Below are 26835 nucleotides of genomic sequence, written 5' to 3' on the forward strand. Positions count from 1 at the left end.
TCAGAAGCAGAATGTTTGAGTCATACAGGTAATTGAGTAGATGCACTATCTGAACTGGTTAACTAGTGATTTCCACAACTTGGCTTTTTTAACTGTAGTTTTCTGATTACAGAGCATACACAAAGGGTTATATTAGTCACTTGAACATCTTTCAGTGTAACTTAACATTTTGAGGTAGGACTATAAAGAGGATTCAGAGATCGGAGGGAAAAAAGTGATAAGATGCATGTGCTTAATTCACAGTTGCTGGTTGATTCTGGTACACTGACAGGCTTCTGCAGACCATTGTACTGTGAGACTAAATTTTTTAGTACAAAAGTCTTGCCATGCCCTATGTACTGAAGCAGCAGTCTCATAGCTCTATTGGGTGTTAATCAGAACCCGCTACTTTGTCAGTGCACTGAATGGAATTCTCTGTTTCTATGCCATAACTCACTAGAATGAAGCAAGGGGGTGGTGACCTACACAGAACTGAAATACCATAAGGCTTATGAGCAGCAAAGGAGACAAAGGACTATGAACCCGCACCCATCAGTGCTGAGGCAGGGCCAAGTAAATCTAGACCATACCTGACAGGTGTTTGTCCAAACTGTTCTTAAAAACCTCCATTGGTGGAGATTCCACTACATCCCTTGGAAGCCTATTCCAATTTTTTCCTAATAACTAATGCAAATCTTTCTTGCTTCAAAGCTCTCTTGATTACTTGTCCTACCTTCAGTGGACTGGAGAACAATTGATCACCATCCTCTTTATAACAGCCCTTAACATATTCGAAGACTGTTATCAAGTCCCCACTCAGCCTTCTCTTCTCTAGACTGAACATGCCCAGTCTTTTCAACCTTTTCTCATAGGTCAAGTTTTCTAAATTTATCATTGTTGCTGTTCTCCCCTGGACTCTCTCCAGTATGTCTACATCTTTCCTAAACGTGGCACCCATAAACGGACTCGGGACTCCAGCTGAGGCCTCATCAGTGCTGAATAGAAAAAGGGCAATTACCTCCTCAGTCTTACATACAACACCCCTGTTAATATATCCGTAAATGATATTAGACTTTTTTGCCACTGCATCACATTGTTGACTCATATGCAATTTATTATCCATGATAAGCCCGCAGATCCTTTTCAGCTATCCTACCACCTACCAATTATTTCCCATTCTGTAGCTATGCATTTGATATTTTCTTCCTAATTATAGTAATTTGCACTTGTTTTTACTGAATTTCATCTTGTTGATTTCAGACCCATTCTCCAATTTGTCAAGGTAATGTTGAATTGTAACCCTGTCCTTCAAAGTGCTATCAACCCCTCCCAGCTTGTTGTCATCCATAAGTATACTCTTCACTCCTTATCCACATCACTAATGAAAATATTGAATAGTACTGGACCCAGGAGATTGAAGCATTGAAAACTACTTTTTGAGTATGGTCTTGCAACCAATTTTGCATGCACATTGTACTAATTTAATCTAAACCATGTTACCTTAGTTTCCTTATAATTAACATGGGACTGTGTCAAAAGCTTTACCAAAATCAAAATATATCACATTTACAGCTTCCCTCCTATCCAGTAGGTCAGTAGCCCCATCAAAGAAAGAATTTATTTTGGTTTGGTATAATTTTTTGTCTTGACAAATGTTGTCTGTTATTTATCACCCTATTATGCTCTAGGTGCTTACAAATTGATTGTTTAATAATTTGTTCCAGTATCTTTCCAGGTATCCAACTTAGGCTGCCTGTTCTATAATTCCCCAGGTCCTCTTTGCTCCCCTTTTTAAAGATTGGTACTGTGTTTGCCTTTCTCCAGTCCTATAGACTCCTCCAAGAGTTCTCAAAAATAATTCTTTATGGTTCCGAGACTGCTTTAATGAATTTCTTAAGTACTCAAGGGTGAATTTCAGCAGGCCTCACTGACTTGAATACATCTAACTTATCTAACTAATATTTATTTTGCTCTTTCCCTGTTTTGGCTTTTGTTTCTTTCCTTTTGTTGTTAATTGCATTTAAGTATCTGGTCAAAAATTACCTGTTTAATGAAGACTGAGGCAAAATAGGCATTAAACACCTCCGCATTCTTCATATCATCTGTTATTAGCTCTCCTTTGTGCTAAGGACCTACACTTTCTTTCATCTTTCTCTTGCACCTAATGTATTTACTATAGAACCACTTCTTATTGCCTTTGCTAGGTGTAACTCATTTTGTGTCATAGCCTTTTCTGATTTTGTCCCTACGTGCTTGGGCTATTCTTTTGTACTCATCCTTAGCAATGTCCATGTTTCTAGTTTTTGTAGGTTTCCTTTTTTGATTTTTAGGTCATTAAAGAGCTCCTGATAAAGCCATATTAGCCTCTTCCTATCTTTCCTTGACATTGGGATAGTTTGCTGTTGCACCTTTAATACTGTCTCTTTGAGATACTGCCAGCTCTTCTGAACTCCCTTTGCTCTCTGACTTTCTTCCCATGGTATCTTACCTACCAGTTCTCTGAGTTTGTTAAAATCTACATTTTTAAGTCCATTGTCCTTTTCTGTTGCCTTCACTCCTTCCTTTTCTTAGAGTCCTGAAATGTATTATTTCATGGTCACGGTCACCCAAGTTACCTGTCACCTTCAGATTCACAACAAATTCCTTCCCGGTACTCAGAATTAAATATAAAATGTCTGTCTTCCTGGATACTTGCAGTTAATGCTGTTGGTCTGCCACCAGTTTCCTGTAAGATGGGGTGATCAGGTTAGCAGCACTGGCTACACAGTGAAGCCCTGAACAGTAGAAACAACTATAAACTATCATGCTGAAAGCCTTGGCTGGCTGGCTGGCTGGCTGGTTGGTTGGTTGGGTAGTTTTTTTTTTCTTTTGTTTCTTGCTTATATTTGAAGATTCAGAAGTTGAAGAATGCAAAAAACACTGCAGAAGGGCCCTCCTAACTGATTTTTTGCACCTGCAATTTTCTAATGTTTGCTGTTACATGTACACAAACACACACACATTAAAACATTGGATTGATTTTTGTAAACAAACATGAGTTAATATGGAAGTATTAAACTGTAGAATTTTACTCCTCTTCACCTTTCATTTTTAACTAGCTCTAAGTGCTCTGGTTAGTGTGCAGAGCTTCTCACTTTCAATGTGGCTTAAGCCAGTGCTTTTGCAAGACATTCTCATTTCTTCTGTTGGCTGCTACTACCCTACAAAAGAGGCCAGACAGACGCTCTCTCTCCCTTGGGGATTTATATACAAGGAAAGAGTAGCAGAGCAGAACCAGAATTGTTTTCAACATGAGAGAGAGAGACAACATTTGTTCACTTTGACATTTTTCAATTTTCTCACCAAATACTAGCTCAAGGGGCACGGTCCCCACTTTGTAACAATGTTGCATCATGATGATTCAAACATCCAGGCTCTTTTCAGAACTTCAGGCTGTTTCCCTTGTTAAGATTCAGGAAATGCATGTTGGTCTGAGGCGTGTTGTCTGTGGAGTGGATCCACATCTTTCCTGGACAGTGAAAGCTAGTGGGAGGTTTCCATTCTAATACTGAGGAAAACACTCAGTGCCTCAGTCGGAGAGGGAAGGACCCCACCATCATTATGTGTGTGCAGGTTTGTCTTAAAATAACCTTCTCATCATGTGAACAACTTGAGTAAGTACCAATTTGTTTTAAACCTTCCTTTTGTTGGAGTAGGCAATATGACCTTCATCTCCCTTCAGCTTGCTTCTGGGATCCCACTGATCTTTCATTTGCACTCCTGGTCTCACACATCTGAGCCTCAATAACTCTGGCAGCCAAAGAGTATTTTTGGAGGCAATAGGTACTTGTTGTACCTGCCAGTGGTGTGAGCTCCCATCTTGAAACCTCCATGAACATCAACCCTATTTGTCACCTTCCCCCCACCCCCATAACTTGATGCTGTGTGACATACAGAGGGACATTTTAAAGTATAAAGTCAGAGGCTTATTAAGACAGTACCTTTGCTCTTGGTTTCCTTGGGTCTTTATTTCCTTTGCTTTTTAGAAAGAGTGTGACATTCCAAATTTGTGTTGCTCAGCTCCCAATGGCTCATTTCTGGTGGTTTATAATGGTGGAAATTTTAAAGTGGATTTTAGAGTTGTGGCTAGCTAGAGTCTGGATTGGATCTGAACTCCCTGAAATTCAATAGAGTTTGCTGCCAAGTTTTTGGATTGGAACCATTTCTAAAGACAAAGTATAAATTCACTAGAGGAAAATGACACACAAAGCTTCAAGGAAGCAATTGTGTGCTGCATGAGCTGCTTGAAATAACAAATCCTTTAATATGCCTTTCCTTGTGCTTGGGCTAAACTTCATCCTTTTAAAATTAAAAGTTACACATCTATATAATCTTTTTCACTGTAAGAATTGTCATTTATTCCTGAATTATACAGCACAAGTAACTTTTATCTACAGCAATGAACAACTGCTTTAAAAATAAAAATCTGATAAGCATTTGATTATGCAACCATTAACTGTACCCATAGGTCTTTGGAAAGAACCTGAAGTCCTAGGTGTATGAAATGGCAAATCTGTCCTGGTCCTATAGGTGAATATCAAGGGAAGAACAAGTCTGATAGCACCATCAGATTACCCTGATAGAAGCAAGAAAGCTAATACAGGAAGAACTATTTGCTGTGTGATGTTTCAGCTGAAACTGCACAGGAAGTTTGTACCCCAACCCAAAGAGCTGAGAGCAAAGGGGCTTTTATCTGTAAGAGTTAAAATGGTGTTAATCCCAAAGCCTGGTTGGAACATACTGTATTTATTGAGTACCAGAGTCTGTAAAATACACAGTCAATGGCACTACACAAGCTCCAAGAATATCCTTTTTAAGTTTTATGGTCCTATTGCCTTTCTGTTTACCACCCAGAATGGGCTTTCTGTCATCTGTTCACTGCTATGAATTCACTTTCTAATCAAAGCAGTTGGAGGGGAGGTATAGTGGGTTCACTTAAAAAGTTCATTCATGTTTTAGAGAGATCATTGGTTCTATCTTAAATGGAGAATACAACTAGAAACAGCAATAACTCTAGACCTGCACAGAGAGCTTTTTGAGTATGCCTATCACAATTGATGATCTCTCTTCATTCCTGAAAATTTTCCATTTGATTGATAAACTTGGTCCAAAAATGGAGCCAGTTTTTTGAAAAATTACAGAACTGTTTTAATTTAGCAGGTTTTGAGATGGACTCATTTGGGATTTTTTCAATTATTTTTTTTAAATCTTTATTTCCATATTTTTATTCATCAGAATTTGTTTTTTTCCTTTTCTTCTTTCCTTTTCATCTTCTTCCACCTTTCATTCTCTTCCCTTTTTTCCAATCATTTTTAAAAATGACAGAAAGAAAGAAAGAAAGATTATAAATCATACTGGACAGTGTAATGGGCACATGCCTCCTGTGGCTCATCTTAAGAATTAGCTCACTACTGTCTGCACCCCGTCCAGCAGTCACTCAGCCTGTTATCTCAGTCACTCCCTCAGTGGCCTCTCTCTTGCTAATCAGGAGCTACAATGCTTCTCTTTTGTGCCTTAGCCCTCTGGCCAAATCACATTTGTTCTCAGCTTCTGAGGTCTCACCAGAGTCTCCCTTCACACAGTCTCAGGCAGTCTCTATATCCACTCTGCTGACTGAACCACTCCCACAGTGCCTTGTAGGGAGACCCAGGTCCACCCTCTACATCAGGTTTTAATCTAGGGGCCCTCGAACCAGAAATTCAGGTTTATTCTTTCAGTCCTTACTGCTCCTTCCCTGGACTGCATTCTACACTCCTATTACAGGTTCCTAATCTCCTCCTTTTATCAGGGAATGTCACTGCAGGCTTCCTCAATGCAGCCCTCTTCTCTGTTGCTAGCTCCCTGTCTTTACAGAAGCCCTACTAGTTTCTGCCCAGGTAAGCTTCACCCCCAATTAAGCCTCATTGCATCTTGGCTCCCTCCAGGTGCAGGCTGTAACTAACTGGCCTCTCTTCCTTCTATTAACCCTTCCAGGGCTATTGTGGGATGAACGCCCCATCACAGGTAGGGTCTGTCTTTTTGTTCTGTGTTTGTACAGTGGCTAGCACAATGGGATCCTGGTCCATTAGTAGGGTTTGTAAACACTATGACAATACAAATAATACATAAGAATAAGAAAAAAACCAAATGTTTTTGGTCAAAAAATGTGTTCTCCTTTTCATTGGACTTGAAACATTCAGTTCTGTGCTTCTCCCCAGAAAGATATTGACAAACTGGAGGGAGCTCAGAGGTCAGCAACAAAACTGATCAGCTGCATTGGAAGAACTGACTTAACAGGAACATTTTAAATGAGCTAAATGTATACAGCCCAATTTTCCTCCCATTTACTGGGGCAACTCCATGGTAGCTGAGTTTAGCTAGACAATGATTGCACATACTTTACTAAGGTTTAATAAACATAGACACCAATGAGGGGGATGAATTATTTAGGGTGGTTCACAGGCATATAACTAAGAGTAATTAGTTAAATTAAGAAAGGGAAAATTAAGACTAAATGGACGAGATACAGGGTTCCACAGGAGCTGCTTTGTTATGCTCCATGGGGATCCCTAAATCCCAGCAGTCACTGACTGCCAGAATAGGTCGTCGCAGTCAGTGTTCAGATCTGACTTCAAGTTGCTCCAACTTGCACCAGGCTCTAGACCCATGCAGATCTGTTCTATTATTCAAGGGATAAATGGTGTCCTAAAACCTTATTGGTTTCCAACCCATCCCCCCATTCAGTTTCATGCCAAGTGCAGCTCAGCTAGACCAGAGGATCTATTCCAAAATCAAGGGAAACTTCCTGACACTAAGAATATGTCTACACAGCAACTAGACACCTGTGGCTGGTGTGTGCCAGCTGACTCAGGCTGGTAAGGCTCAGGCTACAGGGCTATTTTATTGCTGTGTAGACTTGCAGGCTTGGGATGGAGCCTGAGGTCTAGGACCCTGTGAGGTGGAAGGGACCCAGAGCTTGGGCTCCAGCCTGAGCCTGGAAGTCTATCCAGTTATATAACAGCCCCACGGCCCAAGCCCTGCAAGCCCAAATCAGCTGGCACTGGCAAGCAGCAAGTTTTTCTTAGCTGCATAGACATATCCTAAGATGCAGTATGCTGCAGAATTATTGCCCAAGGGAAACGCGGGAGGTTCCATGGCTTTGGGCATTTAAAATGAGATTGGAAGCACACTAGAAAATGTAGTTTCATGAGTAATCCCACACTGGTAGGGTTATGGGCAGAATAAACTAACAGGCTTTATTCCATCTGTAATGTCTGTGACTCTGTAGCCACCAGAATCAGAACTAACAGTCCTAATGCAGCCATTAATAGAAATCCTGTGACGATGCTGTGTAAGTCATGAGCACTTACCATTCAGTCCATAGCAATGATAATAATGTTTTACAATTAGATAGCTTCTTTCATCCCAAAGGATTTCAGAGTGCTTTATAACATATATATGAGGTCCTGTATACTCCTCAGTGAGCTTGACTTAATTTCTACAACAAAACCCCTGGATTCTCCACCACTCTGGTGAGGCAGACTAGAAATTCTGGGAAAAGTCCTGTGGCACCTTATAGACTAACAGACATATTGGAGCATGAGCTTTCATGCATCTGATGAAGTGGGTATTCACCCATGAAAGCTCATGCTCCAATACGTCTGTTAGTCTATAAGGTGCCACAGGACTCTTTGCTGCTTTTACAGATCCAGACTAACATGGTTACCTCTCTGATCCTAGAAATACTGGGGCAGCTTCAGTACAAATTCTGACCAGGCATGACCTTATCAAGTAAAGGAAATTATCAGGAGTTTGACATGGATTATACAAGACTGGACAGTGTGCACCAGCAGTGAGGCTCCCCGACTAACAGTTGAAATCACTGAGAGCTGTGTTAAGTGGTGGGACCTGAGGACATCCTGGCGGATCTGTGAGCAGGGCAGGTGGTGAAGAGGAGCAGCAAGCTGCTATCAGAGAGGAGCAGTGAGTACCTGGGCAACAGAGTGAGTAAGGTGCCTTCTTACCACCCCTCTCCACCCATGGTGGGAGGTGAACTCTGCAGATGCACCTCTGAACTCTGGGCCTGCAATGACCCAGGACAACAACTGTGAGTTGGGTGTGCAGAAGGGATGGTCATGTTAAAGGGACTTTTTGTTGCTGTACTTAAGAACCTGAGGGGAAAGGACTCTGCCCAACTTACTTGGAGGGATGGGTCTTTTACTCATGGTTTATGTTTACGAACTCTCTTTGCGGTGTTTTCCCAAATTAATGCCAGGTTACTTCCCTCCTTTTATTAAAAGATTTGGGGGTTTTGCTACACTCAGACTCTGTGCTTGCAAGAGGGGAAGTATTGCCTCTTAGAGGCACCTGGGTGGTGGTGGTATGTAATTGTCCCAGGTCACTGGGTGGGTGCTTGAGCCGGTTTTGTGTTGTGTTGTTGAAAAGGAACCTCTAGATACTGAACCTGACCCTTGTTTCTGCCAACTCTGACTGGCAGAAAGGCTACATGTGTAATGAGGAACTATAACCTGCTTTTGTTATCCATCAGGGACATTGCTTGATTCAACTCTTTCTTTGACTAAAAGCTTAGGATTTAGAATGCATGTTTACTGTTTTATTTTCATAAGGTAACTATCTCTGACCATTATGCCTACCATTTATAATCACTTAAAATCTATCTTTTTGTAGTTAATAAACTTGCTTTATACTTTACCTAAAACAGTGTGTTTTGGTTGAAGTGCTTCAGAAATCTTTTAGTTCAGTTTACAATGGCCAGTGTGTATCCATTCCACACTGAGGAGTAGTGAGCCACTTAATGAAGTTGCACTGCCCAAGGGGGTCTTGAGCAGTGTAAGACAGTGGGGTATAGGTCTGGAGCTGGGTGGAATTGGCTGGAGCATCTCTATTGATGGTTCATGAGTGGCTGGGAGATCATTCATGTAACTCAGTTGGGTGTGTCCCTGTCTGTGTATGTCTGTGTAAGTGCAGTGCAAGGGGCGCTGGAACAAGTTGTATAGTGGGGGTGCTGAGAGCCATTGAACCAAACTGTATATAATGGAAACCACATCAAGGCAGGGGGGTGCAGCAGCACCCCCACCACCCCGACTTCCATCACCTATGGTTTAGTGCCTATCAGAGGTTTGTAGCTTGATTTTGGCATCACAGTGTGAGAGGCAGTCCAAATTGGTGCATTTGAAAGGCTCAGTGGTCCCACAGCCCAGGTTGCACCCCTGGGACTCCACCGCAGGTAGTTAATCAGGTTGCTCAGAACAGGTGAAGGTTGTTTAAAGCAATGGACAAATCTCCACACACTCAATTAAGTGAGGGACTTCACTGAGGGACTTCCTTCAGTATTAGAGTTAGGATCACTCACTGGCTCCAGGTGGGATATCAATGCACGCCATATGTACTTCTGTGTTGTCTGAGAGCAACATGTACAGCTAGAGTCCTGCTTATGAAACAGTGTTAAATTCAACCAAGAGAGGCTGGCTGTTTACCCCACTAAACAGCAACACTGTTATAAAGGTCTGTGATGGGATGTTAGATGGGTTGGGATCTGAGTTACTACAGAGAATTCTTTCCTGGGTGCTGGCTGGTGAGTCTTGCCCAAATGCTCAGGGTTTAACTGATCGCCATATTTGGGGTCGGGAAGGAATTTTCCTCCAGGGCAGATTGGCAGAGGCCCTGGAGGTTTTTCGCCTTCCTCTGCAGCATGGGGCATGGGTCACTTGCTGGAAGATTCTCTGCACCTTGAGGTCTTTAAACCATGATTTGAGGACTTCAATAACTGAGACTTAGGTTAGGGGTTTGTCACTGGAGTGGGTGGGTGAGATTCTGTGGCCTGCATTGTTCAGGAGGTCAGACTAGATGATCATAATGGTCCCTTCTGAGCTTACAGTCTATGAATCTATAAAGGTGAGGACCATGCTTTCCAAATTGGTGAGAAGGTTAAAAAGAGAAAGATGTCACAGACAGCAAATGCTGGCTCCATGTTAGGTTGCAAACAATTTGGTTACATGTGGCTTCTCTTTCCTGTTAAATGAGGCTCTCTGGCTATCCTCATATTAAAGGGTCAATAACAGCGAACCCAGGAAATATGAATATCTATTCAAGGCACTGGTTTATACCACACAGGAAGCATCAGACTCACATTGCTAGTGAGAAACAGTGCACTTGACAAGAGAACTCAGAGCATGGAAACTTTTAGAGTTAAAGACAAATCATCTAAGAAAAGTAAAATTCTTGCAGATTAATTTATCTTTTCAAAGTGTGTGTGTGTTTGTGTGTGTGTGTTTGTAGACAATAGAAATCTGCAAGAGTAAAAAAATCAAAATCCCTCAGTTTCTAGGGCCTTTCTGTGGTGTTTTTGCTGCTACTTTAGGTTCTGAGCCTTCAAAGAGAAACACACAGCAAACAAACACCCACGGGGGCCCTACTAGAGTAGTTTATATCTTCCATGGTGCAAAGCTTTCATAACATAAATAACACCACTAATATGTTTACTTCACCTTGTGGTCAAATATCAACAACTGAGAAGCAGCTCAGTTATGCACATACAAAGTCTCTCAAATTTCAGGCAGCTCTAGCTTGCACCAAGCTGTTTGCAGGCTAGAGAGCTGAATTGTTTTTTTACTGAGTGAATCCTCTCTAGCCATCCTGATTCATTTTAAAAACAATTGCAAGTTTGCCCTGCATCCACAATAGCTCTGTTATAAACCCTTCCAATTACAATGGTTTCTCGGTGCCTTGCTCAACACTGTATTTTTGGAGGTTTTTGAAATGCCACCATTGACGAATGGTTGAACCATTACCACTCACACTGATACTAAAATAGTTCAGATGTAAATGGATTAAGAGAACCACACAGCATTTAAACCTGAAAGCAAGTCTACTCCAAATGGAATTTGTCATGCATTTGGAGTGCTTTGGTGAGTGGACACAAGATAATAAATATACTAGGGGACCACAGGGTTCCTAACCATGGTACATTTCTCCAGAGTAGACAAGGATGAGGGGCCTGGGTCATGAGCAGTGGGACCATGTTGTGGAGCAAGGACAGCTTTGTCCCAAGCACAAGGTGCTGGAAGTACAGTATTGGACAAATTCCTCACAGTGGATTGTGACAGCTCAGCCTTAGGCCTCAGGGCCTTCCCAGATGCTTGTGTCAGAGACACTTTGTCTTCAACCCTGGAAAGATGGACAGATGGAATTCTTGCTGGTGGGCAGGTTTTCCTTATGCTTTTGCTTCCTCTGTCTTACTACATATTGTAACGGGGATCATTCACAGATGATGTTAAGAATCTTTGCATCTCTTTAGATCATACCATGGACATCCTTGTATTAAATATGGTACAAAAGCGGGTTTTCCTCTCCCCAATGCACAGTTTTGTAGTTTGTATATGTGCACCCTTAATTATGCTATTATGACAACAACAAACTCTATTCTTGTAAGAATAAGGGTTCATAGCAGGACTTCTCCCTAGCTCTGAACTTGTTCTCAATGCACCTGTAGTTCTGCTTACTGGTTTGAGAAGTTGGGATCATATTTCATCTTTCATTACATTTTTTACATCGGCTCCTTATTGTGTAGGAGGCTGTTATTAAACTGGCCCCATTGAAGTTGAAGCTCTGGTTATTTTTGAGTGCTTCTCCTATCTTTGAGGACCAGGGCCTGAGTGTCTAATCAATGAGAGACCAGTTGGGTGAGGTAATATATTTTAATGGACCAACCTCTGTTGGTGAGAGAGGGAAGCTTACGAGTCACACAGAGCTCTTCTTCAGGTCTGGGAGTGTCACAGGAGACATTAAATAGGTTGCACTGACCAGTCTGTCAGTAAATCCTCGAACTTTCTTATCCAAATTAGAATAGGAAGATTATCCACCTGGTTACTTTTGAGCAGGTTGTTACTATAACCTAGTGAGAAGGAATCCTGAGCTATCTGATTGGCTCATTATCTAATAGGAGAAGTGCAAACAGTGCACTGGGCCTAGGATGCTACTGCAGATGACAGTACTGTACAGGCTGGTAATGAGGACAGATGGGGGACTTTGGAGAAACATACTGGCAGAGATTGTGAAATGAGCCACACGTCTATGGAGTACAGCTACACACCTTTGTCCAGCAGGTATTTCATTGATACGCAGCTGAGACCCAGATAGCATTGGAATCAATTAATATACTAATATGCCCACATTGAGGGAAATAATCTGATATAACGCATATTTCAGGCTAAACAGATTCAGCAGTCTTTCTTTTTTTAAGTCTCCTTCAATCATTGTTAACCATACTTGTGTATTTTCCCCTATCATGTTTTTAAAAAGAGAAGTCTAAGAGAAGATGTGATACAGGGTTATAAAACAGTGAATAAGACAGGGGAGGCCGTTCAGGAGATCCAGACCCTTTCCTTTGAAACAAAAGAACGTAGTGGTTCAGAGTAAAATTAAAAATTCAGTACATAGTAAATGGCTAGAATGAACTATTCCATTGATGTGACATAAATTAACCTGTGGAACTCCAAACTCCATGATATTTCTTGGTAACCTGCTGCTGAGAAGTAACTCCACACGTTCATTGAGATTAAAATAAGAATTAGACCTGAATCTCCTCTCATTTACACTGATTTCAGTGGAGTTACACCTGAGTTACATCTGAGTCAGGGAAGAATCAGGCACTTCCAGCAATGAACTATCTTCAGTGAGCACTTTGCATCGAGGGAGGTCTTTTCATATTAACAGCCAATAACCTTCCTGTGCGGTTTCAGCTGGAACATCATGAAGTGAGTAAGCCATTGTCTTTTGGCTTGCATGGTTGATCTTCTATCAGGACAGCCAGAGTGAAATATCATCTTTTCTCCCCTGGGGATTCATATATACGGGACCAGAAAAGATCGAGCACAAATTATCTACCCTAACTCTTCAGCCTCTTCATAAATAATTACAGGTACAGACAAAGGTATCATGGCCAAATACATATAAAGCTTTTATTATTAGAGTAGAACATTAATGTTGGTAAAATGTACTTGTGTTTTCTAATTCAAGAAATGAGTGAAAGTGTTTCCATTAAAAATATTATACAGACATGTAACTTTGATTTTATGTTTTTCTCTTTAGGGAGTATGTATTTAAAGATTTATAGTTGTGAGAGTCTCTGTGACATATAGTCCTTTGTTTATAGTTCTGTGATCTCCTCCTCTTTAGGGTAACATTAGTTAGATATAGAGATGAGTCTGATCTAAATTCCTGAGTCTCACAATTTTGAACTTTCAGGAAATCATCTGACCCCATCTTTAATTATTTTACCCTTAAAGGCAAAATCTACAAGTTCAGCATCTGACAAGGAAGGTGGTAGAAGTAACATATAGGGGTAGTAGGAAAACATTTGATATAGAATCTCAAGAAAACATACTTGAGAAAACAGTTTACATTGGTTTGCCTATGAATCAAGAAATTTCACCTGAAAATTGTTGAAGATTGTAAGCAAAGGGAGAAGGAGAATGACAACATATGATCTTACGAAGGGGTACCACATAGGACTGTGTTGGGCTGCATTTATTTAACATGTTTATGCATAATCTGTAAAAGTGAGTAAATAACACAATAATGAAATATTCAATGGGGTAAGTGCTATCACTATCATTAAGGACAGTGAAATAATATAAATCACCCTAGATAAGTGAGAAATATTGACAGGTAATAAAATAAGAATCAAGATGGACAAAGTGAAAGATACTACATTTGGGGAAAATAATCTGAAACAATGGAATTTAATAGTTACTAAGGGCAGAATGCTCAAAAGGAGTCAGGTACCTAAGACCCTATTTCAGGTGCTTAAATCCATCGTGATGTAAAAAACCCCATGACAAATCCTGTAAGCACCTAAAATCACTCAATGTCTAAGTTTTTACAATAAAATTTCCCCAGGTGCCTGAATTTCTGCCTTTGGGCATGCACATGGCCAAAATGGGGTAAAGGAGGGTGTGACGGGTTGGATCACAGAAACCCCCCTGGGAGCTGCCAACCAATGTGCCAAGACCACTTCTATCTCTGTTTTCCCTGCCAGCTCAGGACTTCAGCACCATGTCCTGCTAAGCCAGACACACTTGTCTACTTCAACAAAGACCCAGAGTATGAATTACCTGCCCCAAAGCTATAGGTTTACCTGAAAACAGCCCACAGAAGTGTGCTTGTCTTTAGCACCCAGATGCACAGCTCCCAATGGGGTCTAAACCCAAATAAATCCGTTTTACTCTGCAGCCCATACCTGTAAAAAGCAGCAAAAGCATAACAGGCCCATGCTGCTGTGTAGAAGAGGAAACTGAGGCACACTGCCTCATGGCATTGGTGGCTAAATGCCAAGACACCTCCCCTTTAACAGATATTGCTGCCTGCATTCTGTTAGCAATACTACACCCCCAACCTGTTTTCAGGCATCTGGAGACCAGGAACCCCAAAACGGGCTAGAACTCCTAGGAATTACATCACATGGTTTCAAGGTACTGAAAAGGAGTGTGACCAAAAACAAACAGAAATTTTACAGGTACTGCCTCCGCCATGGACAGTGTCCAAGTCTCTGGCAGTAAGTTCAGGGGGAGGGTGTGACAGGGTACCCCATAAGGCTTTATGGGGTGGGGGTGATTATAAATGTATGTATGATATAACTGGAATAGAGTTTTGCTACATATGCCATGTAACATATCTATGTAAAGGTTATGATCTACTGGTTATGTTCATCCTAGTTGTATGCAGGCACCATTTGTGTGTTCAAAGTTATATCCATTGGATGTACAATTGCTTGATTTCTAAGTAACCTTAGTTAGAACATTTGGTCACTTCTTGGGAAAGGAATGTACTCAATCAAGAAGCATTTAACAGACAAAAGAGCTTGGAAGACTCCAATCCACATAAGAAGTCTACCTGCGGACATTCAACGTAGCATGTGAGTAATGACTGCTGCCTGCAAGTCCTGAGTCATGCATGGGCATGTGACTTGCCCATGTGATTCCAAATCTCCATTTTGTGACTGGATTCTACACAGGGTAAGGAGGGGGTCTCCAGCCACAAGGGGTCTATTTAAACCCCTGGGAGACCCCTCCATTTTTTCTTCAGCTGGCTAAAGAAGGAGCCTCTCCCCACCACAGGATACTTAAAGGAAACTGGAACCAGAGGTGGCTCCAGGCACCAGCATGCCAAGTGTGTGGGGACACACACAATCAACTGTATAAAAACGATTTCTGAAAAAACGACTTCTATAAATTCAACCTAATTTCGTAGTGTAGACATACCCATAGCCTCTAAGGATAGAACAAGAAGCAATCTGCTTAAACTGCAGCAAGGGAAGTTTAGGTTGGACATTAGGAAAAAGTTCCTAACTGTCAGGGTGGTTAAACACTGGAATAAATTGCCTAGGGTGGTTGCGGAATCTCCATCACTGGAGATATTTAAGAGTAGGTTAGATAAATGTCTGTCAGGGATGGTCTAGATAGTATTTGGTCCTGCCATGAGGGCGGGGACTGGACTCGATGACCTCTCGAGGTCCCTTCCAGCCCTACAATCTATGAATCTATGAATAGATCAAATTCTATTGCTTTCTCTAGATCTCCCTTGACTTCATTCATCATTCCTTTGAGATATTTATATGCTTCTCCAAAATTATTCTCTTATTACTAAAATAATTTGGCATTGTTATATACCACAGCTTTTAGGTTCCAGAAAAAGCAGCAAAGAATCCTGTGGCACCTTATAGACTAACAGACGTTTTGCAGCATGAGCTTTCGTGGGTGAATACCCACTTCTTCGGATGCAAGTGGTGGAAATTTCCTGGGGCAGGTATATATAAGCAAGCAAGCAAGCTAGAGATAACGAGGTCAGATCAATCAGGGAGGATGAGGCCCTGTTCTAGCAGTTGAAGTGTGAAAACCAAGGGAGGAGAAACTGGTTCTGTAATTGGCAAGCCATTCACAGTCTTTGTTTAGTCCTGAGCTGATGGTGTCAAATTTGCAGATGAACTGGAGCTCAGCAGTTTCTCTTTGAAGTCTGGTCCTAAAGTTTTTTTGCTGTAGGATGGCCACCTTAAGATCTGCTATAGTGTGGCCAGGGAGGTTGAAGTGTTCTCCTACAGGTTTTTGTATATTGCCATTCCTAATGTCTGATTTGTGTCCATTTATCCTTTTCCTTAGAGACTGTCCAGTTTGACCGATGTACATAGCAGAGGGGCATTGCTGGCATATGATGGCATATATTACATTGGTGGAAGTGCAGGTGAATGAACCGGTGATGTTGTGGCTGATCTGGTTTGGTCCTGTGATGGTGTTGCTGGTGTAGATATGTGGGCAGAGTTGGCATCGAGGTTTGTTGCATGGATTGGTTCCTGAGCTAGAGTTACTATGGTGCGGTGTGCAGTTGCTGGTGAGAATATGTTTCAGGTTGGCAGGTTTCTCTACACAAACATCCCACACACTGATGGAATACAAGCTGTCAGGAACAGTATCCCTGATGATGCCACAGCACAACTGGTTGCTGAGCTCTGTGGCTTTATCCTCACACACAACTATTTCAAATTTGCTGACAATATATATCTCCAGACCAGTGGCACCGCTATGGGCACCCGTATGGCCCCACAATATGCCAATATTTTTATGGCCGACCTGGAACAACGCTTCCTCAGCTCCCGTCCACTCACACCCCTTCTCTACCTACGCTACATCGATGACATCTTCATCATCTGGACCCATGGGAAGGAGACTCTGGAAAAATTCCACCACGATTTCAACAGCTTCCACCCCTCCATCAACCTCAGCCTGGACCAATCTACACGGGAGGTCCACTTCCTAGACACCACGGTGCAAATAAGTGATGGTCACATCAACACCACCCTATACCGAAAACCTACCGACCGCTATGCCTATCTTCATGCCTCCAGCTTCCATCCCGGACACACCACAAGATCCATTGTCTACAGCCAAGCACTGAGGTACAACCGTATCTGCTCTAACCCCGCAGACAGAGACCAACACCTAGAAAATCTCCACCAAGCATTCTCAGGACTACAGTACCCACACGAGGAAATAAGGAAACAGATCAACAGAGCCAGACGTGTACCCAGAAGCCTCCTACTGGAAGACAAACCCAAGAAAGAAACCAACAGGACTCCACTGGCCATCACATACAGTCCCCAGCTAAAACCCCTACAACGCATCATCAGGGATCTACAACCCATCCTGGACAATGATCCCACACTTTCACAGGCCTTGGGTGGCAGACCAGTCCTCGCCCACAGACAACCTGCCAAGCTGAAACATATTCTCACCAGCAACTGCACACCGCACCATAGTAACTCTAGCTCAGGAACCAATCCATGCAACAAACCTTGATGCCAACTCTGCCCACATATCTACACCAGCAACACCATCACAGGACCAAACCAGATCAGCCACAACATCACCGGTTCATTCACCTGCACTTCCACCAGTGTAATATATGCCATCATATGCCAGCAATGCCCCTCTGCTATGTACATCGGTCAAACTGGACAGTCTCTAAGGAAAAGGATAAATGGACACAAATCAGACATTAGGAATGGCAATGTACAAAAACCTGTAGGAGAACACTTCAACCTCCCTGGCCACACTATAGCAGATCTTAAGGTGGCCATCCTATAGCAAAAAAACTTTAGGACCAGACTTCAAAGAGAAACTGCTGAGCTCCAGTTCATCTGCAAATTTGACACCATCAGCTCAGGACTAAACAAAGACTGTGAATGGCTTGCCAATTACAGAACCAGTTTCTCCTCCCTTGGTTTTCACACTTCAACTGCTAGAACAGGGCCTCATCCTCCCTGATTGATCTGACCTCGTTATCTCTAGCTTGCTTCTTGCTTGCTTATATATACCTGCCCCAGGAAATTTCCACCACTTGCATCCGAAGAAGTGGGTATTCACCCACGAAAGCTCATGCTGCAAAACGTCTGTTAGTCTATAAGGTGCCACAGGATTCTTTGCTGCTTTTACAGAACCAGACTAACATGGCTACCCCTCTGATACTAGGTTCCAGAGCGATTAGACACCTTCAGAAAACTGAGATAGTGATGTTGAAATAAGTACTACATTTAGGAAAGAAAAGTCAAATGGGACATAACTGCCTGGGCAGTACTACTGCAGAAAAGGATCTAGAAGTTACAGCAGATCATAAATTTAATATGAATCAACAGTGTCACACCACGGCAGAAAAGCAGATGCCATTCGGGGATGTATTAACAGGAGTGTCATATGTAAGGCACAGGAGGTAATTGTTCCACTATACTCTGCCCTGATGAGGCCTAAGGTGGAGTAATGTCTCTGCTTTGTGGCCACACACTATAAGAAAGATGTGGATAAATTGAAGTCCAGAGGAGAGCAACGAAATTGATAAAATGTTTAGAAAACCTGACCTACGAGGAAAGGGTAAAGAAAATGGGCCTGTTTAGTCTTGGGAACCTGATAACAGTCTTCAAATATGTTAAGGGCTGTTATAAAGAGGATGAGGATCAATTGTTTTCCCTGTCCACCAAAGGTAGGACAAGAAGTAATAGGCTTAATTTGCAGAAAGGGATATTTAGGCTAGATATTAGAAAAAACTTTCTAACTACACCCCAGAATTATTAGCCTTTTTTGCAACTGCATCATATTATTGCCTCATATGCAGTTTGTGATCGACTATAACTTCTACATCCTTTTCTGCCTAGCCAGCTATTCCACAGTTTGTATTTGTGCATTTGATCTAACCTTCCTATGTGTAGAACTTTGCACTTTCCTTTATTGCATTTCATGTTACTGATTTCAGACCAATTCTCAGATTTGTCTAAGTCATTTTGAATACTAATCCTTTCCTGCAAAGCACTTGCAGTCTCTCCCAGCTTAGTGTCAATTGCACATTTGACAAGTGTACTCTCCACTTTCTTATCCAAGTCATTAATGAAAATATTGACTAGTACCAAACGCAGGACAGACCCCTGTGGGACTCCCTAGATACATCTAGTTTGACAGTGAATCATGGATAACTACACTTTGAGTACAGTTTTTCCACTACTTTATAGTAGTTTAATCTAGAACACATTTCCCTAGCTTGCATATGAGACTGTCATGCGCAAGTGAGTCAAAAACCTTCCTAAAAGAATGTATATCATGCCTACTGCTTTCCTCCTATCCACAAGGCCAGTAATTCTATCAAAGAAGGAAATTAGATTGGTCTGGAATGATTTGTTCTTGACAAATCCATGTTGGTTATTACTTTTATTACTGTATTATCCTCTTGGTTCTCACAAATTGCTTATTTAATAATTTGTTGCAGTATCTTTCCAGCTATTGAAGTTAGGCTGATTGGTCTATAATTGCTCTTTGTTCCCCCTTTTAAAGATAAGGAATTATGTTTTCCCTTGCCCACACTCTGGGACCTCATCCATGCCCCCTGAGTTTCTAATATTGCTTCATCTAGTTCCTTTCGTACCCTAGGACAAATTTTGGCAGACCCTGATGACATGATAACAGTCTTCAAATACATAAAATATTGTCATAAAGATGATGGTGATCAATTGATTTGCATGTCCACAAAGGATAGTCAGCTTAGTTTGCAGGAAGGGGGAGTCAGGTTAGATATTAGAAAAAAACTTTATAACTCTAAGTATAGTTAGGCGTGGGAACGGATTACCTGGCAAGGTTCTAGGAACTGGAAGTTTCTAAAAACAAGTTAGACAAACCTTTGTCAGAGTTGGTTTAGGTATACTTAAACCTGACTCGGTATGAGGGGATGGACTAGATGATTTCATGAAGTCCCTTCCAGCCCGACAATTGTATGATTCCATAACTAGAATGACTGGAAGTAACATTTCTTTTTCTATTATAAGAAAGGGTACATTGATGGGGACTGTGCAGTTGTCACAGGTGAAGAGGTATTCTCTGGCAACTGCATGGATGAAGAGTGCTATATTTATGAGTAGTCAGTTCTTTCATCAAAAACTGACACATTGGTACAAGGAGGAACATGAAAACCATGACACCTGTATCTTACACTGTGAGTTAGTGAGCAGAAGTCAAGGTGTGAATCTACTGCATACTGACTCACTATGTAGACAAGACTTAAGACAACACCAAAAGGAGCTTGGCCGGAATAAGAAGCAGATGCTTAAATCTGCTAAACCACAAACCATTCAGGATTTTAACCAGCCAATCAGAGCACTCACAGCATCCCAACTGTCTGTCTTTCCATTGCCAATCAATTGTAGTTTATTGTGAAAGGGTACGTAGTTCAAAAGTAAATACATTTTCAAAAGCATTTTACTACGTGTGTCACTAACAGAGCTGGAAATGGTCAATGTTATGAATTTGGTTTTTTTTTCATCAAGGAGATCAAAATAAAAACATATTTCTAATTAATAATTTAAGTGAAATGAATTTTCTCATTTCAAAATGTCAGTTTTAAATGATTTTTTCTACATTGCTTCTGAGAGTTGAACTGGGAAGTATCAGATAGGTACCCAGAGAGCACTGTGACTGGAATGGTTGATAACAGTGGTAGCATGGATGCAGGGCAAATTTGCAATGATTCTTAATATTAATCACCATGGGAAGTGAGGTCACACAATCATTTGTGCTTAAACCATGTTTATTCTACTTTTTAAATAACAAACAGTTCCATTCTCTGGTGGAGAAACAGCCTGTGTGTTTGGGAGATGAAGTGTGGGAGTACCTGAGCTGTTTTTCTCAGATATTGATGTTGGTTGCAGACAGTTTCCTGTAAAATTGGGTGATCAGGTTAGCAGCATTGGTTACTCTGTGAAAGCTCTGAAGCATGGAAACAGCTGTAAATTGCTGTGTAGTGGGGGAAGGAGTGAAAGTGGGGCCTGCTGTTTGTATGAGAAGGCTCAGAATGTGAGGAAAGCAGAAAATAGAAAGACTCTAAATATTATGGGGCTGTGCAGCGGTGTTGTAGCCATGTTGGTCCCAGGATGTTAGAGAGAGTAGGTGGGTGAGGTGATATCTTTTATTGAACCAACTTCTGTTGGTAAAAGAGCTGAAGAAGAGCTCCATGTAGGTTGGAAGCTTGTCTCTTCCCAGCTACACCTCACCCACCTTGTTTCTCTAATTATGGGACTTTTTTTTTTTGCATTTGCCGCTTTATATTGTCTGTACATACACACACATAAACAATAAAATTTCCTAATATGTGTTAATCTGAAAGTAAAACTGTAATGTTTAACTTCCACACTAACTCATATTTATTCTCAATTAAGTAACGAGGAAGTAAAACATTACAGTTTTACTCCTCGTTACTAACTGGTATTTAACTCTAAAAGTCTCCTTGTTCCAAGTGCTCTGGGTAGGGTGCAGGGATTCTTATGAGTAATGTGAGTAAGCTACTTCCCCATGTATAAAGTATAAGCCTTCAAAAGACATTCATATTTCCTCTGTTGGCTGCTGTGATCTTCTAATAAAAGGACAGCCAGACAATCTCTCTCATGTAACAATAAAGAATATGTAAACTCAGCTTGAGACAGAACCAGTAATTGCTCACTGTGAATTTTGTCCTTATTTGATATTTTTTTAAAATTTGTAATATGTTTTAAATGTAAATGAAGTTGCCACAAAATGTGCAGTCTGCTGCACCAGAATGCTGGAGAATCCAAGGAACTTGCTGCAAACTTTAATCTCAGCTTGTCAAGGAGTATATGGGTCCTTGTTAATACTTCTTAAACCTCTGTGAGAACTTTTGGGATGAAAAGAGCCACATGTGATTTTATGGGACCTGGTTGACATTTTTTGTTTGTTATGTTTACAATAAAAAATGACTTTTTTAAAAAAACATAACCTTTTGGGGGAAAGATTTTCTTTAAGCATCTATTTGCTAATTGAAAAAACAATTTTTAAATTTTTAAATATTAATATTTTCATACTCCCCTCTTGATCCTCCTCTTTTCCAATTTGCCACTGAATACAATATAATGTATCATGTCTAGATTTTTCCCACATTTTCCTTTTTCTTCTGTTCCTTTTTCCTTTGACCACTCTAGCTTTTGAAAACTTCCTCAACTATGGAAAAGTTGCAGAGTGGCAAAAGGAAAAATTAAACGCCATACTGCAGCTCTTCCAAATTTGTGGAAGTTTTGCAAAGTTACAAAGTAATGTAAGGAAAAAGGAAAACATGAAAAAAGTGAAGGGAAAAAACCCAGGACATCATTCATTTCATTGCATTCTATGGCAAAAAGGAAAACTAGGATAGAAAGAAAATCAAAATTTTAAAATTCAATTTAAAAAAACAATTCTAAGAAAATATTTCATGGACAATTTTATAAAAGTGAAAAAATGATCAATTTAAAACCCCGCAAAATGGAAATAATTTCAAAATATTGGGAAAAAATTGCTTAAAACTCATAATTTTGCACCACTGTGAATTTAAATTGATCAAAATTTAAAAACTTAAAAATAAATATAAATATTATCCATTGAAATTATTTTAAAAAAATTGCATTCTTCCAAGCCTATCTATAGAACACTGGGGAAAGGTTCCTATTTCATCACAATGTCACTTAAGCACCATCACCCAGAAGCTGCCTATTGAGCTGTATACAAATTTGTTTTCTTGTCTCATATAGTAGCTAATTACTTCACCATTTAAATCAGGGGTGGGCAAACTTTTTGGCCCGAGGGCCACATCTGGGTGAGGAAATTGCATGCACGGCCATGAATTTTTGGACTGGGGCAGGGGATTGGCGTGCAGGAGGGAGTATGAGGTGTGGGAGTGGTGCGGTGTGCAGGAAAGGGCTCAGGGCAAGGGGTTGGGGTACAGCAGGGGTGCAAAGTGAAGCAGGGGGCTCAGGGAAGGGGGCTGAGGGCTCAGGGAAGGGGGTTAGGGTACAGGAGGGGGTGTGGAGTGAAGGAGGGGGCAAAGGGAAGGGGGTTGGGGTGCAGGAGTGGTGCAGGGGGCTCAAGGCAGAGGGTTAGGATTCTCAGAGCAGGGGATTGGGGTGCAGGAAGGGCTCAGGGTGCAGGCTCTGGCCCGGTGCTGCTTATCTCGAGCAGCTCTAGGGTGGCAGCAGCACACAGTGAGGCTAAGGCAAGCTCCCAGCCTGCCCTGGCCCCATGCTGCTCCCATAAGTGGGCAGCATGTCCAGCAGTGGCTCCTGGGGGTGGGGTAGGGCAGGCAACTCCACCGCGTGCTGCCCTCACCGGTGCGTGTCACCTCCGAAGCTCCCATTGGGAAGTTCCCCGTTCTGGCCAATTGGAGCTGCGGGGGGAAAGGGGTGTCTGCAGGTGAGGGCAGTGCACAGAGCCCTCTGCCCCTCCCCCCCTACCAGGGGCTGCAGGGATGTGGTGCCAGCTGCTTCTGGGAGCGGTCTGGGGCCAGGGCAGGCAGGGAGCCTGCGTTAGACCGACTGTGCCACAGGGCTGGCAATTCCTCAGGCTGCATTGAAAGCCCTGCTGGGTCAGATCCGGCCCGTGGGCCGTAGTTTGCCCTCCATTGATTTAAATGGTTCCAGCTAGAATTTGAAGTTAACATCATGAGCATAATGAGTGTCATGTGAATTCTGAGAGGATAGGCCCTTTGTGCTGAATTGTTTGCGTTGGAATAGAGTTGTACACATTTCCTGTGTCATTACAACTGGTATTGTTCATTGCAGAGTTAATAACTCTTCATTTCTCCACTGTCATGCTTATATCAGGTTACTCAAAAGTGTACTCAGGTTACTTCTTCTCTAGGAATACAGGACAAGGACAGATACACCACATAAATATGTGTTCCAAATTTTCAGCTTCTTCCTAAGGATCTACAGATGCAAAGATATCCTTCCTGGCCAAATGCTCCTGGTGCTTTTATCATTAGAGAAGAATATCACTGCCATAAGTCAAATGCACTTGTGCTGTAAATTCAGAAAGGTGTGATGATACTTATGATGAATGAGATTATATACATGTGTAACTTTTTAATTCTTCTGTGGTACAGTTTAGTACAAGCAGCAAGAAAAAAGTATATTAAATAAATTATTTTTGGGGGGCAACTCATGTGACACACAGTGTATTATGATCTGTCTTTAGAGAGAAACCCAAAATGAAAAACTTGATCCAAAAGCCAACCAACTTTGGGGAAGTTCACATCCATATCAGATTTTGCAGCTAGTCACCTCTCTACTAATTTCTTATCTTAGCCCAGTAAAATACAGTCTTCAATTTCCACTCTTATAACCCACTAGAAATGAGAAAGGAAGAGAGGATCTACATGAATACAAAATGTCTCAATCTTCCTAAGCAGCAGTTGAATCAAAGACCTGAAAATGCAGAAATCAAAGGTACAGTAAACTATCAAGCAGCTGATATTCTACCTTTTCTTGTACTGCCTTTAGTTAAACTTACTACTTCCTCTGCCCCAAGAGAGATATTAAGGATATTAAAATAAGATTGTTCCTCTATTATATCAATCAACACCATATTAGCGGAGAGATAAAAAGCAGCACCTAGCAGAGAAGCAGGGTGGTTTGCAAGTGAGGGGCTCTGACAGATAAGACAAATTTGTTTCAAGCACTCTCATTAGCTGCCAGAATTACTTTGCATCTAGGTTTTCAGATATGGTTATGTGTTATCTGACTTCAGATACTCAGGACAGTGGCTCATTCTGCCCATACTTATGTTTCCTATTTTCTTGTTAGGTTTCCCTGTTCCAGCTCCTCCCTGGAAGATCATTGCAGTGATTCTGGGGATCTTCTGCCTGATATTGTTAGGAGTCTCAGTGGCCTTGGCTATCAAGTGTAAGTATTTTCAGGAAAGACAAAGTCTCAAACCTGAGCCATTATAAGTAATTTATGGCTCCTTTACAGATCATTCCTGTCCGGGATGCCCTGACCAGTGGGTACGATATAGAGACAGCTGTTACTACTTCTCCAACGTGAAGAAAGATTGGAATTCTAGCCGGAATTTCTGCTCTGCCCAAGACTCAGGACTCTTGGTAATCAGCGACACCAGGGAAAAGGTATATGCCAGAAATGCTGCCAAATCTGTAGCAATCCAATTGGCAGATGCGATAGTTTGGATCTCTGAGGTAGGGCTGGTTGAAAATTTTTCATCAAAACTTTTTTGACAGAAAATGGGTGTTCTGACTAAATGAAAATTTTCATAACAGGTGTCTGTTTCCTCACAATTTTTAGATTTTGGAAAATTGAACACCCCAAAACTTAAAATTTTGGGAGTTTGACTGAAATGTTTTGGTTTTAATCTGACCATTTTCAGTTTTAAGTTTCTGAAAATCAAAATATTTCTAGTTTCTGGTGGTTGGAGTTTTAGATGGTGTAGCCGGTGGTCACCCCGCTCCTGCCCAGAAGAGTTAAAAGCAGCCCTGGGGAGGGCTGTGGCTGGGGAAAGGCTGATTGGGGAAGCAGCCTCAGCTGTGGCCATGCCCCAATCAGGGCTCAGCTGGCCCTTATAAGAGGGCAGTGGACCAGGAGCAGACAGAGTCTCTCTCTAGCTTGCTGAGGGAGAAGGTCCTGGCTGCTGAACAGAGTACCTAAAGTGGAGCAGGGCTGGGGGAAGGCTAGAGGAGTTGGGGGAGCTCCAGCCTGGAACCCACTCAGGCTGCAGGCCTTGTTAAAGGCTGGAAAGGGTACTGGGGTTGCAGAGGGCAGCCCAATAGTAGGCAGAGGCAGCAGGTCCAAACCCCCCTTGCCAACAATGAGTGGCATTTACACTGCAGTCTGCCCCAGTGAACATGGGCTAGATCAAGACTGGCAGTAGCCAAAGTCTGAGGTGAGGTGGGGATAGAGGGTGGGGGTTCCCTGGGGAGGGGAAACCCAGATCTGTGGGGATAGTGCCAGGGGGCAGCACCCTGGCCTGAAAGGGGCACTGGGGCAGAGGAGGGACTTGGGCCCAGCAGGACAGTGGGACACCAACCTGCAGAGGGCGCTCCAGAGGCTGGAGAGCTAATTCCCTGGTCGACCAGCAAGAGGCGTGGCAGGGGTGAGTCCTGCCCCGTGACAGGTGGATAGTCAGAATTTTCCATTTTGGTAGAAATTTTCCACAGAAAATAATACCATCTTTGGACTAACTCTACCTGTGAGATTATGGGAGACTGACATTTGATGTACAGTCCCATATGATTATAGGAGTACAAGCATCAGAAATGGAGACCTGTAAGATTATGGGATGAATGACATTTGGTAAAGAATTGTTTAGCCTCTTTTGTTTCTAGTTAACAGGCATGTAAAATGACATGAGTGAGTGCTGGGACATGCTGCTGCTCCTCTACATGCACCCTGCAGGTGTGAGGGCTTTGCTCCCCTTCACCACCAGTTGGGATCAACACTAGTTCCCAAATTCTCAATTCTTGTGAGTCTTTCCCACAAGTACTATGACTCAATTGCTGACTGAATATGACTGAAATTGCTTGGCTCATAGAGCAGGTCTTAGTTGACAGGAATCACAGTGGTCTTTCTGAAAGGTTGGAATATTTTACTCCCTTACATTATGTTGATGTTTTTGCCCAGGGTGATTCTGTTCAACTCCTCTGTCCCTTCTATCCTTCTTCCCCTTGTAGAACCTGTTCCTGGGGATCCATACAGAAGAACACTGGATTGGATTGACAAATTTCAATGGCTCTGGCTGGGCCTGGGAAGATCGCTCAACATTCAGCGATATAAAGTTGGTTTGATTCAATTTTTAGTTCTGGGGTTTTTGGCTGTTTTTAAGTCCATAAGACGGATCCTGAGCACCTTACTTAGTGTTTACTCACAAAAAAACCTCCCTCTGAAGTCATTAACCAGACTATGGGTGGAGTAAAACAGGAGCCTGTTTCTCTTTTGGCAGGGAATCTTTCATTATTCTTCCT

General features: G+C 41.9%; 1 protein-coding gene across 3 annotated transcripts in view; it reads left to right on the plus strand.

Moving 5' to 3' along the window:
• LOC120384180 (killer cell lectin-like receptor subfamily G member 1) overlaps nt 1–26835 on the plus strand; it is a 35492-nt gene that overhangs the window by 8118 nt on the left and 539 nt on the right. Inside the window, exons 1-6 of one of the 3 annotated variants that reach the window (XM_039502550.1) lie at nt 22600–22683; nt 23777–23900; nt 24215–24310; nt 24668–24766; nt 24836–24987; nt 26545–26648. In XM_039502550.1, the coding sequence (XP_039358484.1) occupies nt 24217–24310; nt 24668–24766; nt 24836–24987; nt 26545–26648 (449 nt within the window). In that variant the 5' untranslated portion in view covers nt 22600–22683; nt 23777–23900; nt 24215–24216. Of the gene's footprint in view, nt 1–22599; nt 22684–23776; nt 23901–24214; nt 24311–24667; nt 24767–24835; nt 24988–26544; nt 26649–26835 lie in introns of those variants that run through there. The other 2 variants (XM_039502535.1, XM_039502544.1) reach the window with 2 other exon arrangements.

The sequence above is a fragment of the Mauremys reevesii genome, linkage group 1, assembly GCF_016161935.1.
Source record: "Mauremys reevesii isolate NIE-2019 linkage group 1, ASM1616193v1, whole genome shotgun sequence".
In the NCBI taxonomy this organism is placed as follows: Eukaryota; Metazoa; Chordata; order Testudines; family Geoemydidae; genus Mauremys; species Mauremys reevesii.